The following is a 14,500-nucleotide window of genomic DNA, read 5'->3' as shown; positions in this document are numbered from 1 at the left end:
TTTTGGAGACCATCCTACACCAGAAAGGACCAGTGAACCAGCTTGAGCGGTTTTAAGCAGGTTTTTCAGCAGGATATGGATAATAACACAGAAACATATTTTACGTAAGCACACAGATGCAACCCTGAGTTTCAGAAAATGTACATACTTGCATTAAACATCTTTCTAGCCTTAAGTCGTACTTTAAAATGTCATTGCGTTAGATAACAAAACATCAAACCAGCCAGTGTTGATTTAAAAAAAAGACAGCACTAACACGCTTTAAGCAAACCTTTTCACTAAATATTTTACAGATACAGAAGACAGTAAGTAAATATTTAATTTTTCTAAATAATGTCTCTCTGTGTGCAAAGACTGCATTTATTTCAATTAGAGAACAAAGTAAAAACAGTAAAAGTGTGAAATGTACAATAACATATATATATATATATATATATATATATATATATATATATATATATATATATATATATATATATATATATATATATTTATTTTTATTTTATTTTTATTCCTGTGATGCAAAGCTGAATTGTCAGCATCCTTACTCTAGTCTTCAGTGACACATGATCCTTTAGAAATCATTCCAATGTGCTTGATTTGATGTTCAAGAAACAGATCTGCTGCTTAATATTTATATGGAAACTGATATATATTTGTCAACGTATTGCTGATGATCAGAAAGTTCACAATAACTAGTTACTCCACTAAAACACCAACTAAAAATCATGTGGGGATTTCTGAGAAATGTATTATTTGTTATAAGTATGATTTGTTGTATGCCACTTGGATTGATATTTTGTTATCTAAAGCAATGACATTCAGATATTTTTAAGCATGCCTGAAGGGTTCAAACGTTACTTATATTTATGTGAAGCCAAAAGCATGTATATAAAGTCAAGAAAATTCAAGAACCATCTTTTCAGCACCACACACACACACACACACACACACACACACACACACACACACACACACACACACACACACACACACACACACAGTTGTGGTTTTGTCATGCCTGTGGGAGTGGAAGGGTGCGGGAACATCTCTTAAGAGTAAGTTACAATAATAGCCTACATGACTAACAATAGAGCAGTAATGGATAGCCCCAGCATTGTTGGAGAGCGCAATTTCCTGTCCCTGTCCAGAACAAGCCACCAGTAAGTTAAACGCTGTCAGTGTGCTTAACGTGTGTGTTAATGTGTCCACGCACACTGTAACAACTGTGCCAAAAAGTCATTAGTGTGGTTACCAAATCCGATCGGACTGGATCAGACATACGACACCTATCATTTCCCAAAGAAATGATATCTAAAGTAGCATTCATCCCACATAAGCAGTCGAGCGTCACAGCAAAAACAGCATCAAGCTGCACTCTTGGACTCGGACGGCAACAAATACAATGCCTTTAAGAAAATAAACCCTCATTCCAAAACTGAATACATTTCTGTCTTCTGTAGAACATAAAAGAAGATACAGTCGAGAATGCTGCTGAACAAACATCTCCACATCAATTTGACTTCCATAGTCAATGTACTGTGAAAGTCAATGGGAGCCAAAACCATTTGCTTAGCAACGTTCTTCAAAATATCTTTTATGTCCCACAGAAAAAGAAAAGCATACAGGTTTGGAATGACATTTTTTTGGGGGGGTGAATTATCCCTCTCAGTGCTGCTAAATCTCATCTAACAGAGTCACAGACAGTGCATCTTCTCTCAGACGGGCCGCCCATTGACCATCTGATACATAATGCACACCAATACAGCCAGAGATGCTAAAAATAACCAGTCACAAAGTGAAAGGCTAGCTTTACAAACGACTAAGTCAGGTTGCACAGGTTTATATCAGTGAAACATCACTGTTTACAGATTGCCAGACTGCTACAATGAACACATCTTTCCAAGAACTATTGACTAGACAAGTTTGTGAGGGTAGGGACCTTGAATTTGAAAGCTGCATTTATTTGATCCAAAATATTTGTATAATTCAGAATGACTTTCTATATTCAAAAATATTTTAAAGGGTAATTCATTCCAGAGATACAACGCTGAATTGTCATCACGTGATTTGGTTGTGGCCAAATAATATTCTGTGTTTTTCACTTTGACTTCAAATTAACAGCAGCACAACAAAACAAACATTTCAGAGAGGCTGTGAGTTAAAAGTCTGGCTGCGAAACTAAGCCATGCACACAGAATAAAGCCGTATAGATGTGCCGATTACATTAGAGATTTTCACTATAGGCTGTGGGTTACACAAGAACAATAGCATCCCTTCACAATTCATTCAATACTCCCATCAATCAAGCAGATGAGATCCACTCAAAAAGAAGAATCACTGGAGCAAAACAAACTAACCACAGGAATGAGCCAACAGACCAGAAACCATGGAAACAATGCACCAACACAACTTTAAATGGACAGACCGGTATGATCCAGCCTGAACGAGCACATGAGAAACGGCACTGCGTGAAGACAGCGCTCCCTCGCCACCTGACATCTCCAATGCTCCAATAAACATCAATACACCACCATTCCCCAGTGCACTACCTAATGGCTCGCGCAGTAAATGGTTCTTCTTATCGCTGGCTGATCTGGTTGATCCTACAGTCTCAGACTCAGATAAGAGAGACTATTAAGACTAAAATCAAGAAACAACACACTAGTGCACCAGCTGATTAAACCTAGAGAATGATTTTAGCAAGGCTGCTTTAGTTGATAGAAAAAGTAGAGTAAAAAACTGTTATATTTTAAAACATTTTTGCAATTTAAAAACAATATATTACATTTTAATACATTTAAAAATGGAATTTATTTAGCAGATTTTTACTCCAGTCTTTAGCGTCACACAATCTTTCAGAAATAACTCTGATATGCTGATATAATGCTTAGGAAATATTCATTAATATTATAATAATAATAATAATTATTATTATTATTATTATTATGTTAACCATAATACATTTTGTTATAGATCCTTTGATGAATATAAGCATTATAAAATAATGTCATTTATTTGAATCAGCAATATTTTGTAACATTATATTATCTTTACTGTGACTTTTGATCAATTTATTGTTATCTTTTTTGAACTGTACGATATTAAGAAAATTTTACATCACACACCCTGGACAACAAAACCAGCCATAAAAAAAATTAAAGCTGAATAAATAAGCTTTTCTTTGATGTATAGTTTGTTAGAACAGGACACAATTTGGCCGGGATAAAGCTATATGAATATCTTAAATCTAAGGGTGCAAAAAATCTAAATATTGAGAAAATCACCTTTAAAGTTGTCCAAAGTTCTTAAAAATGCATATTATTAATCAAATATTACGTTTTGATATATTCACGATAGGAAAACCACACAATATATTCATAGAACATAATCTTTACTTAATATCCATATGATTTGTGGCATAAAGTGCATACAATACATACAAACATTGTTGGCTATTGCTACAAATATTCCTCAGCAACTTGATCCACTTGATGATGCTTTTTTTGATGTTACAGATTGATTTCTCAAAAACAATTTGTCACAAGTTAGCTGTCATTATCAATAGAGTTCAACTGAAATTACCACCATAGTTAGCGAATGATGAACACGAACACGAGGGTGAGTAAACGATAGAAATTTTACGTGAACTATTCCTTTAAATGCTTTCCAGATGGATCGGAGAGATTAGATTTGAGAAAATAGGCCAGACGCAACAAACCTGCCGCTTCACAAACAAACTAAAAAAGAAAACCCTTCATGTTTACTATACGCTTTTAAAGATTGGCAGACTCTATTATTTCGCTTCTCCTCGACTGTGAGAACATTCAAACATGCTCAACCGTCAGTTAGTTTCTACACAGATGAACCACTCCAGACAGGTCAGATAGTAAACTTCAGCAGCACAACCACTTCAGAAAAGCTTGCTTGTGGTTCAGGGCACTGACAGTCCAGCTTTTTCAAACTATTGTTTTATAGAGATGATAATTCACTGCACTTCTCAATAAGAGAGAGAAAACTAAAGTCATGTCAAGTCTGAGAGCAGCGTAGAGCCGGAGATACGTGTATGATTATATATATATGATTTGATTATATATTGCAGAAACACTGACGGGGGGTTTCCACAAGCAAACACAAACAGCATTTATTACATAATATTTTCTGCTCCTGCAGTCCACGACCGCCGATGGGAATTACACATCTGATAAAGGTGTAGTTTATTATATTCTTAGAGAGGAAGATTGAAAAGGGTGCTAAGAGCAGTTATACTTATAAAGTTAAGCTATTGTTTAAAAAAAAATTGTTACAAATTTGATTCAATCAGAAAACTTCCATTTTGAATAAATAACTTTATATTTATCACTATAGAAAGCTATAAAAGCGCCATGATTGTTTCTTGAGCAGTAAATTAGCATATTAAAATGATTTCTGACAGGTCGTGACACTGAAGACTGGAGAACTGATGTGGTAAAATTCAGTTTTGCTCACATTAATACATTTTATACGTTAAAGTATAATAAAAATCCAAAATAACACACATCCAAAATAATTTTTGTTTACATTACGCATATGCTAGTACTGTGTATATTTATTATTTATATATAAATACTTAATATTTAAATGTAACATACTTTAAGTATTTTATTTATATTTATATATATATATATATATATATACAAAAATAAAAGCTGTATGTGTCTTACACTTAATAAATATACACAGTAACCACTGATATGTTAAGTAAACAAAAACTTTTATTTCTAATGTGATTAATCACAATGAATCGTTTGGCAGCACTTAATTAAACAGATTAATGCAGCTATTTAACATTTTTCCAGAATCTTGCTGTTTGTGCTGTATTTTTTGTGAAACAAATGCATTTTTTTTTATCATACCAGCACCAAACCTTCGTACGGCAGCATGTATCAGTGTTTTCAACACTTGCTAACTCCTTGCTAGTGGACACTTAAGACAGCATCATAAAGACCAAAATTCAACATAAGACTCTAAGAAACCTTCACACCACGATGTACGAAGTACCAACCAAGTGTGTTTGGTATCTCTTCATTAAACAGTCATTCCACGGCATCGTGGGAGGTGAATGTTGCCCAGTGCAACGTGATCTGACTGTCAGTTCTTCTACTACCCATCAGAGCACACAGAGCGACTTCAGTCCAAAGCTATTTATAGTCGCCCATGAATAACGTGAGGCTCTTTAGGATTTGCATGCAATCAGCTTCAGATGAACCGGTGCCACGTCGCACTCTCAAATTTCTGTGCTCATTGTGACTGGCCAGCACACACGAGACCAACATCCCTCTCCTGACAATACCGAAGTGATGCAGGAAAGAAAAATACATTTTAAAGAAACATAAAAGCAAATAAGTGAAGCCGGACATTCAATTTTGATTTTAGCATGCTGCATCTTGAAAAGTGTTTGGTATTATGCTAAAAAACATGTATTAAAAAATTATTATTTTGGAAAAAGATTGAAGAAAAAAAAAAAGAACTACCAGAAAGAAATAAGGGTACAATTTTAATAGCATGCTTGGAGCTCAGAAAAACATTTTTAAAAAAATGACACCACATGTCAGCAATAAAAAAAAACGAGTTTAAAGAAATAAATCAAATAAAGTAAAGAAATAAATAAAAATCACTCATACAATTATACAAAAAAGTTAAAATTGTGAGATGTAAGATAGTCACAGTGGAGATAAATGTTGCAATTACCTTTTTAATTTATCGATCTGTGATGGAAACCAAAAAAAAAAAAAAAAAGAAAAATGTAAACTTTCGGGCAAAATCTGAATTAGAAAATGTAAATGTAGATGAAAAAAAAATTATAATAATAATAATAATAATAAAAATATATAAAAAAAAAAAGAAATGTAAACTTGCAATTGCAAGATATGAGCAGCATAAACATTTATATTATTTTTATTGTGTAGCAGAAATAAGATTCCATTCTAATCGCTATGAGGTTTTACCCAAACACATAAATGTAAAACGAAGTGAGAAACATCGAGGCAGAACGTTTCTAAACGCTCTCTGTCAGTGTGCTGGGTCAGTCTTATGCAATAACAGCAGCACTACACGGCAGCGCTGTGACGTACCGCTCAGTGTACTACACTCACGCTGGGCACTTCCGCTGCACAGGAAACTGGCTCACTTCTGATTTACTCATACACTGCGTATCACAGCATGTTAGTCTGAGGTCATTTATTCGGTTTTAATGATGAGTCAACAAATGTATCTTGGATCTAGAGCATACGAGTATATAGCAAGCATCATGTGACAATTGGTTTCTAGATTTCATTTTAATATAAGGTTACGTTTAAGCAAATTTATGACGTGCTTTTGTCATTTTTATTAGTTACAATATGAAAAGAAATAGTAAAAAAAAAAAATTACAAATTATAGAAAGCCAAAGAGGAGGGGTGGGTTAGAGACTAGAAACGAGAGAATAGGTAATGCTAGGTGACAGAACATGAACGAGTCATGAATAGAAAGGAGAGTTGAAACGAGAGGAGGGCAGAGGTAATGCTCCACTCAGCCGTCATATGGCTCGTTGCAAATGCAAAGGCTTATTTAACTTAATTACGCAGCCTTCTAAGACATGCACTCCCAGAATGCATTGCAACAAGCTTAGTGAAAAAAAACCAAAAACAAAATGGAGGACTACACGAGAGAAATGTTCATCGTAAATAAACATGCAGTTCATTTCATAGTGATAAGAATTGAACATTTGGATGCAATTACTATTTTTGGACTGATTTTGTACAGTTCTTAGTAATTTTAGTATTTATTTATTTGAGCAATAACATTTGTATGATAAATTACTGCAGGAGTTCCCAAACACTCTTTTCTAAACACCTAAAAAGAAAAAAAAAAGAAAAAAAAGAATGATCTTCATGGAGCTTCATGGAGATGAGAGCTAATGATCACATGACATTCAAGTAAAAGAAAAAAACCTTAATTATAATTTTTATTGTAATTTTATATTAATATTAGTATTGATATTATTATTATTATTATTAGGATACATTAATTTTGGATAATTTTACAATTACATCTTAAATTCTTAACTAATGTAACATATTTAGTTCTTCACTTTCAAATGTCCTTACGCTCGAGGTTATAAAATTTCAAATTCTCAAGCTTTTATTTTGGCAGGACACTGGCAAAGTGCCTTAAACTACTTTCCACAAAAAAAAGCTGAAAACTGAACATAATTGCACACCTCACTCTAAAACATGAAAACTATACAGCAGTCTTTCATCTTATATCACTAAACCTGTTTTATTTCAATTAATTTTGCAGCCCTGTGTGTGTATTTTAATTTTACATTCGGATTATTAATTATTAGCTTTCCATCAACCCCCTGCAGTTTCTTCCTGAAGCTTTGTTCTACTGAATATACTTTTTAAACCTGCTCCACTTTAAAATGCTGTCTTGAAAAGCAGATACGTACTGTAGGCAGATCGCTAGCTTTCAGAGACACACTCCACCTTTGGTTAACCAACACCCGGTGGTTTTTACGAACCGGTCCATTAACATCCCGTATGCAAGCTAGTGTGCTAATGGAAGATGCTAATGAGCAGGACACAGCCAGTTGGTGTGTGTTCTGCGGTGTGGATTGAGCCCGTCCTCCCGAAAGCCAGCGAGATGTGTGTGTGTGTGTGTGTGTGTGTGTGTGTGTGTGTGGGGAGGGTGGTCTCACAGAGGCTCTTTACACGGTAGCGGGGGATGCCGTGTTTTCGAGTAAGTCTACAATTCAGGTCACGACGTTCCTCACCTCCTCAATATCATCTACAGACTGATTGGAAGAGGGATTCTTGTGATTACCGATGGAAAAGATGAGGGTATGAGCAAGTTACAGACAACACGCAATTGGTAGTCCCAATCGGGTTGAGTCGGAGCTCCAGGGTTTGCTTGGAAACATGCTTTTGAGATGTTAATGCAATCGAGCAACTTTGAGGAAGAACCAATTGTTACACTAAAAATAAAGGTATTTAGGTTCTTCACTAAGACGCACATTCTCTTCCTGTCTAAATTGACAGCGCTTAAGCAAAAACATTTCAAATGATAAAACAAACAATCAACAGGCATTAAATGAGGTCATATTTAGAAATGGTTTGGTCGTTTTTGAATCCAGAAAGTAAGACTGAACACCACTTGATTAGTGAGTCGAAATAATTTTTCAGAGGCAGTTTTAACATGGTAACTATGTTCACTCAACTGGACCCCGAAGCAGACAAGCTAAATTAAAACGTCTTCGAAAGGGCGGCGTAATCTTACTTTTTTGAACGAGCATAAAAAATCAATAAAAATAGAAAATAAATAAATTAAACGCAAAATGTGTAATGTAAATGAGTACATCATTTTTACCTGCTTTCTACTCTCAAAACTTCATGCTCAATTTAATTAAATTCATCCATTTTTTTCCACATCTAAACATGAAATGCGGTATAAACAAATACCGTTTTTGTCATACTGTAAGTACATATATGATGCAGATGAGAAACACACACACACACACACACTTTTCCTGGGTGCTGCAGGTCTCATTCTCATCCACAGACCTCAGTGATCCCAGAGGGAGAAGAGCAACCCCCCGCATAATAACACAGCAAATCAGCAACAACTGCTCTCCTCAACCCAACCCCTCTCAGTCAAATCTCTCATTCTTTCATACTTTCATAAACACTTCCCCTGGCACACTCTCACTTTCAGCTAAAACTCTCCCTCACTCTCTCTCTCTCTCTCTCTCTCTTGCTGGATTTGTTTCAATTTCTTTGTGGCTCTTCCAGTGAGATGACAGGAAGTTGGCAAACACTTCCACCAAGGGCTTCTTCGTCTCTTCATTCTCCCAGGATTCCCTGAGTTGGCTCACAGCCACCGTTGTGTGCGCGTTTGTGCATTATTGCGTGTGTGACTATACACTATATATTTAAAACGTTCATTTTTTCTAGAGGAACATCCTGTGGCTCGGCTACTACAGACACAAAGAGATTTATGTTGCAACAACCACAGCTAAAAATCTCATTAGTGACTAGTCAACCAGTCTGTCGATCCTTCTTGTTCTCCATCACCACTTTGACTGGAAAAAAACCTGCGCCTGAGCAGTAAAGGGAACCACATGCTAATGAGCAAATGTCACAAGATGCATAAAAACATACTGTAACTCAAAAAACGAAGCAGCAAAAACGGCACATTATGAATGTCCTCAACACCAGAAATATGCACCAATTAACGAAATTAGGATTACCCACATTTACACATAAACAAGACCAAAAACCAGCAAGATAACACAACAACAACAACAGAAAAAAAGAGTAAAAAGTGGTAAAGTCAGTCAAATCCTGTGCTGTTTTTGTCTGTGTGTAGCACCTCGCTGTGGAGATCCTTCTGAAAAGGAGCCAAGTAAGATTTCTGACTATTTCAGCCTGATTTTAACACAGACTGTGGCTTGAATCCATCACAATAATCCATCAATTATAGTCTTGTGCCATGACAAGTTGCATGTTTTCAATAAACAAGCACAGCATTAAGACATTTTAACTTTAAAGAATCACTTCTGACCAAAATATCGGCCCATAATCCCTAATAACGTTTCTTCTTTTGAAAAACTCCTTATCCCAGATCATAATCCACCTAAATATGGTTTTGGACAGTTTTTTTTCACTGGAAGCATTATTGTGGTTTACGGACCTGTACAGTTTTGTTTGGAAGCAACACTTTAAAGTTAAAAATGACTGTGGATTACTGTGATGTTTTTAATAAGCTGTTTGGGCACCCTTTTACTGCAGAGGATCCATTAGCGAACAAGTGATGCAAGTTATTCTCGGAGTGAACAGGCTTTCTCTTTTTTTTAAAGAGATACAGACATGTTCCAAATTGCAAACCTCCAGCTAAATTTTGAACCAACATATTAAAAACTGTTTAAATGGTCTTGCAGGCATAGTAAGAAAAAAAGCTCAAAGAAAGTTAAACGATCATTACAGAGGTCATCCGCATATAAACATGAAATATACAGCAGCAAAAGCGGCCTACGGAACTAACAATAGACTGGAAAATATGAACTATGGCTTCTTTGTCCACAAAACCTGGACTAACCTAATCAGCTTTAGTAGAAAGAATACATGATGCAAATTATGATATGACCCCTTTAAATAACCCAAACGAAGGCACGGCCTTGTGGACCAGCGAATGAGAATGTGATCAGGCCGTGAGTCACATGACACGGTCAGCAGCTCTGCACATTCACTGTTCGGTATAAGTAACAGTCAGAGGCCAACAAGCCGCCGTGTTGTTGTGTAACTCTACACCGGCCGTTTGCACACTACTCTAGAAAAGATCAGAGGCCTCGTGACAGTGTCCACACTGATGCTAACCAACCATCACCCTCCCTTACATGACATCAGCTCTCGAGTGGCTAACATTATCTCTCTCGCTCTCTCGAAACTATGAATGGTGGATGTGTGTGTTTAAGAGGGAGGGATCAAGTGACTCACCTAACACACACACACACACACACACACACACACACCAGCAGTGAGGTGGCAGTCAGCTTTACGTCTGTGACTCATGTTTACTTCACTTATTGCACGGAATCGGCTTTATTTCCATGCTGCAGTGTTAATATTTACCTAATGATAGAAGCACGTCTACACACCCTCCATGAGCTAAAGATGCTGTACCGACGCTGCTCATGGAACTGCAAATACTTTCCAGTTGGGATCCTGGAGATCTTGTTCAGCAGTTTGTTGCACAAAGTTAGCAAATCAGTAACCGGGAGAAAATCAGAAAAGCCATAATTTACCTTAATAGAGCTTGAAGAGTCAATGCATACAGAAAGAGCAAACAGAAAGCACCAACTTAAAGCTGACCAACTTTATTTATTACACACAGAAGGGTTGCTAAAAAAATGATACCACTAACAATAAACAATTCAGATGTCTAGATTAAAGAAAAAATGTCTGATAGGCAGATTAGTTTTACCATATGTAAGCATCAGTACAAACTGAAAACGGTTAGATTCTCCTCTATTTTGTTTTCTAATTGAAGTCATTTTACAAGAACGCAGGCTACTATTTCAGTCTTTGCTTTTGAAACAGTAAATTATGCAAAATAAATATACACAAAGAAAAAGCATTTTTCAACACAATGAATTAAACATTACACTGTCGCGTGAAAATCGTTCTAACATTTTTTTTTGGCTGTTTTCATTTGATATCCATCCATAACAAAAAGTACATTTAAAAAGCGTCTTGCTTTGCCCACAACAAAAACAGACAGACCTCTATCGACATGAAACAAGAACTTTTATTGTGACTATTTTATTCTACTGCCATGCCTAGATACGATGTTCATTAGATTTACCCGTCTAACATTACTTTAACAGAAGGTAAAGAAAAGATACGCCGTTAACTTGATATTATGAATATATTATGATATTATAATATTTGATCACCTCTTTTGACTTCAGTGCAGTCGTTGACAATACAAAAAGCAATATAATGTCATTTTTTCTTAACCGCTATACATTCAGATATACAGCCGTCTTTACATTTTAAAGTCCCCGACAAGGTCATTATAATATAATCCAAAGGTCAATGTCACAAAAAGTTTGAAAGCCCCTGCAATACTGAACTATTTCCTCAACCGCTGCGAATTAGGTAGCCGTTAAACCTCCACAAATGAGCCCAAGTACATTTTGTTTCTGACAAAACCCAACCATTCAAGACCTATAATGGCATTTGATGGCAATAACACTGAAAACTAAGTGAAACCCTCCGTCTTTCGCAACTGAGAACAATCATTAAATGGGTTTGTAAGTCAGCGGACAGCGCCGTGGTGCTGAAATCTCTGGCGCCGCAGCCTCAACGCTCAGGTCAAAACAACATTAGATATTCACATCGATTAATCTGGAATAGCGTGCTTTTGTACTATGAGCTGTCATCACGAAGTGTGCACTAGTAAAGGCGAAAATGGCGCATAATACGATCCAAGAGACTGAAGCAGAGGCCTGATGTCCATATGACTAATACACACAAATGTGGTTCTCACCATTAGACATCAGCACTAAACCTCCGACACTCGGGCTCCCCGTGTCAAATCAAACGAGCCGGATACCGTTCACACCATTACCTCTCTCCATCCCTCCTCAGCCGACGGATCAAGACATATTTTCACACAACGAGGATCCGTAAAGCCCTTACTTCAACATGGACTGCTCCTTCTCTTCCTCTTTCTTCTGCCTGTCCATGACACCGAGGATGATCTTCCTCTCCTCTTCGGTGAGGTGGCTCAGGTCCGGCATCTCCGGCAGGACAGGCCCGCTGCGGGGCCCGGCTGGAGCAGACATCTTTACACGCCGATGCTGAAGAAGATCAATAACCAGACTTAATCCATGATGAATGCAAGCTCTATTTGATCAATCATCAGTGGGTTTCGGTTGCTCAGAAATCAAAGCATCATAAGCCACAGCAGCATCTCTGATGGCCGTTAGGATGCTTTAAAACACTAAACGAGGTTAAGTTATTATACTACTATTGAAATGATAACAGCGTATGATCTTAGACTATATAAGGTGGATTTTACAGCATTAGATCAATCAGCCTATTAGAAATAGAACTGAAGAATGGATACAGCTGGTCCTTTTGAAGGCAATGGCTATTGAAATTAACGTAATCCCGTTTAAAATTCTCCTCTTCCTCATTACAAAAAGAAAACGAACAAAGCAACGGTGCATTACGAATAAAATAGAGCAGAGCACAGATGTTATTCCAGATTTCAGTGAGGATGTGAAATCGCCCCTTGCCTTTTATTTGGCCATCATCCTGTTCAATCCTGTCTAACCCATCGCTGTCATCGTCCTGGAAAAGTTCTTTTGCATCTCATAATAAACGTTTGTTTCCCTTTCGAGTCCCTCTGCGCCGGTGCCTCGCTTTTCTCCAGGTTTGGTAATCCTTGAAGATATCTTAAATACACAAAAATGGATGCAGCGACACAGAATCCCAATTGGAAGTGTGGGCGGAGCTTAGCCGCCCGGCCGGGAGGCGAGTTAACCAATCGTACTATGGCGACGGCGTAGTAGTTAATATTCATGAGGCAGCGCTTGCTTTCGGAAGGAAACGACTCGACGTCAGCGGGGCCTTTTTAATATTCAAAAAACAGCTTTCGCCATTGGATCAGATGAACTATACGTCAGCATTACCTAATTAATATTTAAGTACAAACCCTTATTCTTATTCGCTTGCAGGAAAAAAAAAATTGTATACTAGATACTTAAAATACTTTACCAGAGAAAAATGATAATTGCATAAATTACAGTGCCGTTTGAATATATATTTATTTATTGTATGTTTTCAACGTTTTCAAAATTATTTGTATAAATCTATATGGAGTTAAATTTGACCCTGGACATACATATATACCTACATACACACACCCTGATTCCAGATTTTCCAATTATTGTATATAGTCCAAATATTTTTCTATTATAACAAACCATAAATAAATGGAAAGGCCTTCATTCAGCTTTCAGATTTCTCTAATACTGGTTTTGTGGTCCAGGGTCACAAATAAGTCCATTTCACAAAAATGATAAAACCGACCCTTATTTTTTTTTTCAGGAATAGAGGAACTCACCATCAGCATGACCCAATGAATACTGAAGAATCAAGACTTCACGATTGGAAGGTCAGGACGCAACGTCAGTATGACCCAATGAATATTCATCTAAACCTTTCTCATAGTAGGTCTCGCAATTTCATTGACAGCCAGTAGAAAATCATAGTGAAAAAACGGACTGGAATCTACATTGTAGCTGGATCAGCATATATTTATATATATATATATATATATATATATATCTATTCTAAAAATAACCTAAGCAGGGTCGGTAGCCAATAGGAAGTATTGACCAATAATGCGTCAAATTATAGAAATCTTTCTGAAATACTACAAAATCCTTTTTAAAACATAAGGCTCGATTACATTTTAAACCGCTAAATAAAACATCTAATTTCTATTTACAACTACATATACACAACTAAGGCTATTCCTTAAAACTGAATTCATGCCCTTTAATCAATTAAATATTAATAAGGTGATACTTGATTTCCTATGCGCCTGATACAAGTGGTTGTGACTAGGATTGCAAAATGTTAGTTTATGCGCGTCTGGCATGACCTTTATTAATATTATATCAAACATTACTAATTCAGTGCTTCACTTCATTAGTTTATGCACCTTCAGACGCTAAAACGTGAAATTTTGCCTTCTCGGCTACTGAACTATAAATACCTTCATCTCGTTTAATTTCTGACTGTATATTAATACCGTCTCTAAATTTCTCACACCTTTTGAGTTGCGCCAACCGTAGACTAGCTTTAAACGAGAGCAGATTGAGATGATAGGATTATGGGCTAAAAAGGTGAAGTGTATTTTATATCTTATTAAAGCATTAAGTCGTTTACAGGATGAGAAAACAGTG

General features: G+C 36.4%; 1 protein-coding gene across 27 annotated transcripts in view; it reads right to left on the bottom strand.

Annotated features, from left to right (window-relative positions):
• Positions 1 to 13,039, bottom strand: part of rims2a (regulating synaptic membrane exocytosis 2a) — a 144,206-nt gene extending 131,167 nt beyond the window's left edge. For 14 of the 27 annotated variants that reach the window (XM_043261216.1, XM_043261204.1, XM_043261208.1 and 11 more), the window contains exons 1-2: positions 12,824 to 13,039; positions 12,222 to 12,382 (exon numbers count right to left, since the gene is read on the bottom strand). In XM_043261216.1, the coding sequence (XP_043117151.1) occupies positions 12,222 to 12,367 (146 nt within the window). In that variant the 5' untranslated portion in view covers positions 12,368 to 12,382; positions 12,824 to 13,039. The remainder of the gene's footprint in view (positions 1 to 12,221; positions 12,383 to 12,823) is intronic. The other 13 variants (XM_043261218.1, XM_043261221.1, XM_043261240.1 and 10 more) reach the window with 2 other exon arrangements.
• Positions 13,040 to 14,500: the final 1,461 nt, after the last annotated feature.

Source organism: Puntigrus tetrazona, chromosome 16 (assembly GCF_018831695.1).
Source record: "Puntigrus tetrazona isolate hp1 chromosome 16, ASM1883169v1, whole genome shotgun sequence".
In the NCBI taxonomy this organism is placed as follows: domain Eukaryota; kingdom Metazoa; phylum Chordata; class Actinopteri; order Cypriniformes; family Cyprinidae; genus Puntigrus; species Puntigrus tetrazona.
This window is presented reverse-complemented; position numbering and strand designations above follow the sequence as displayed.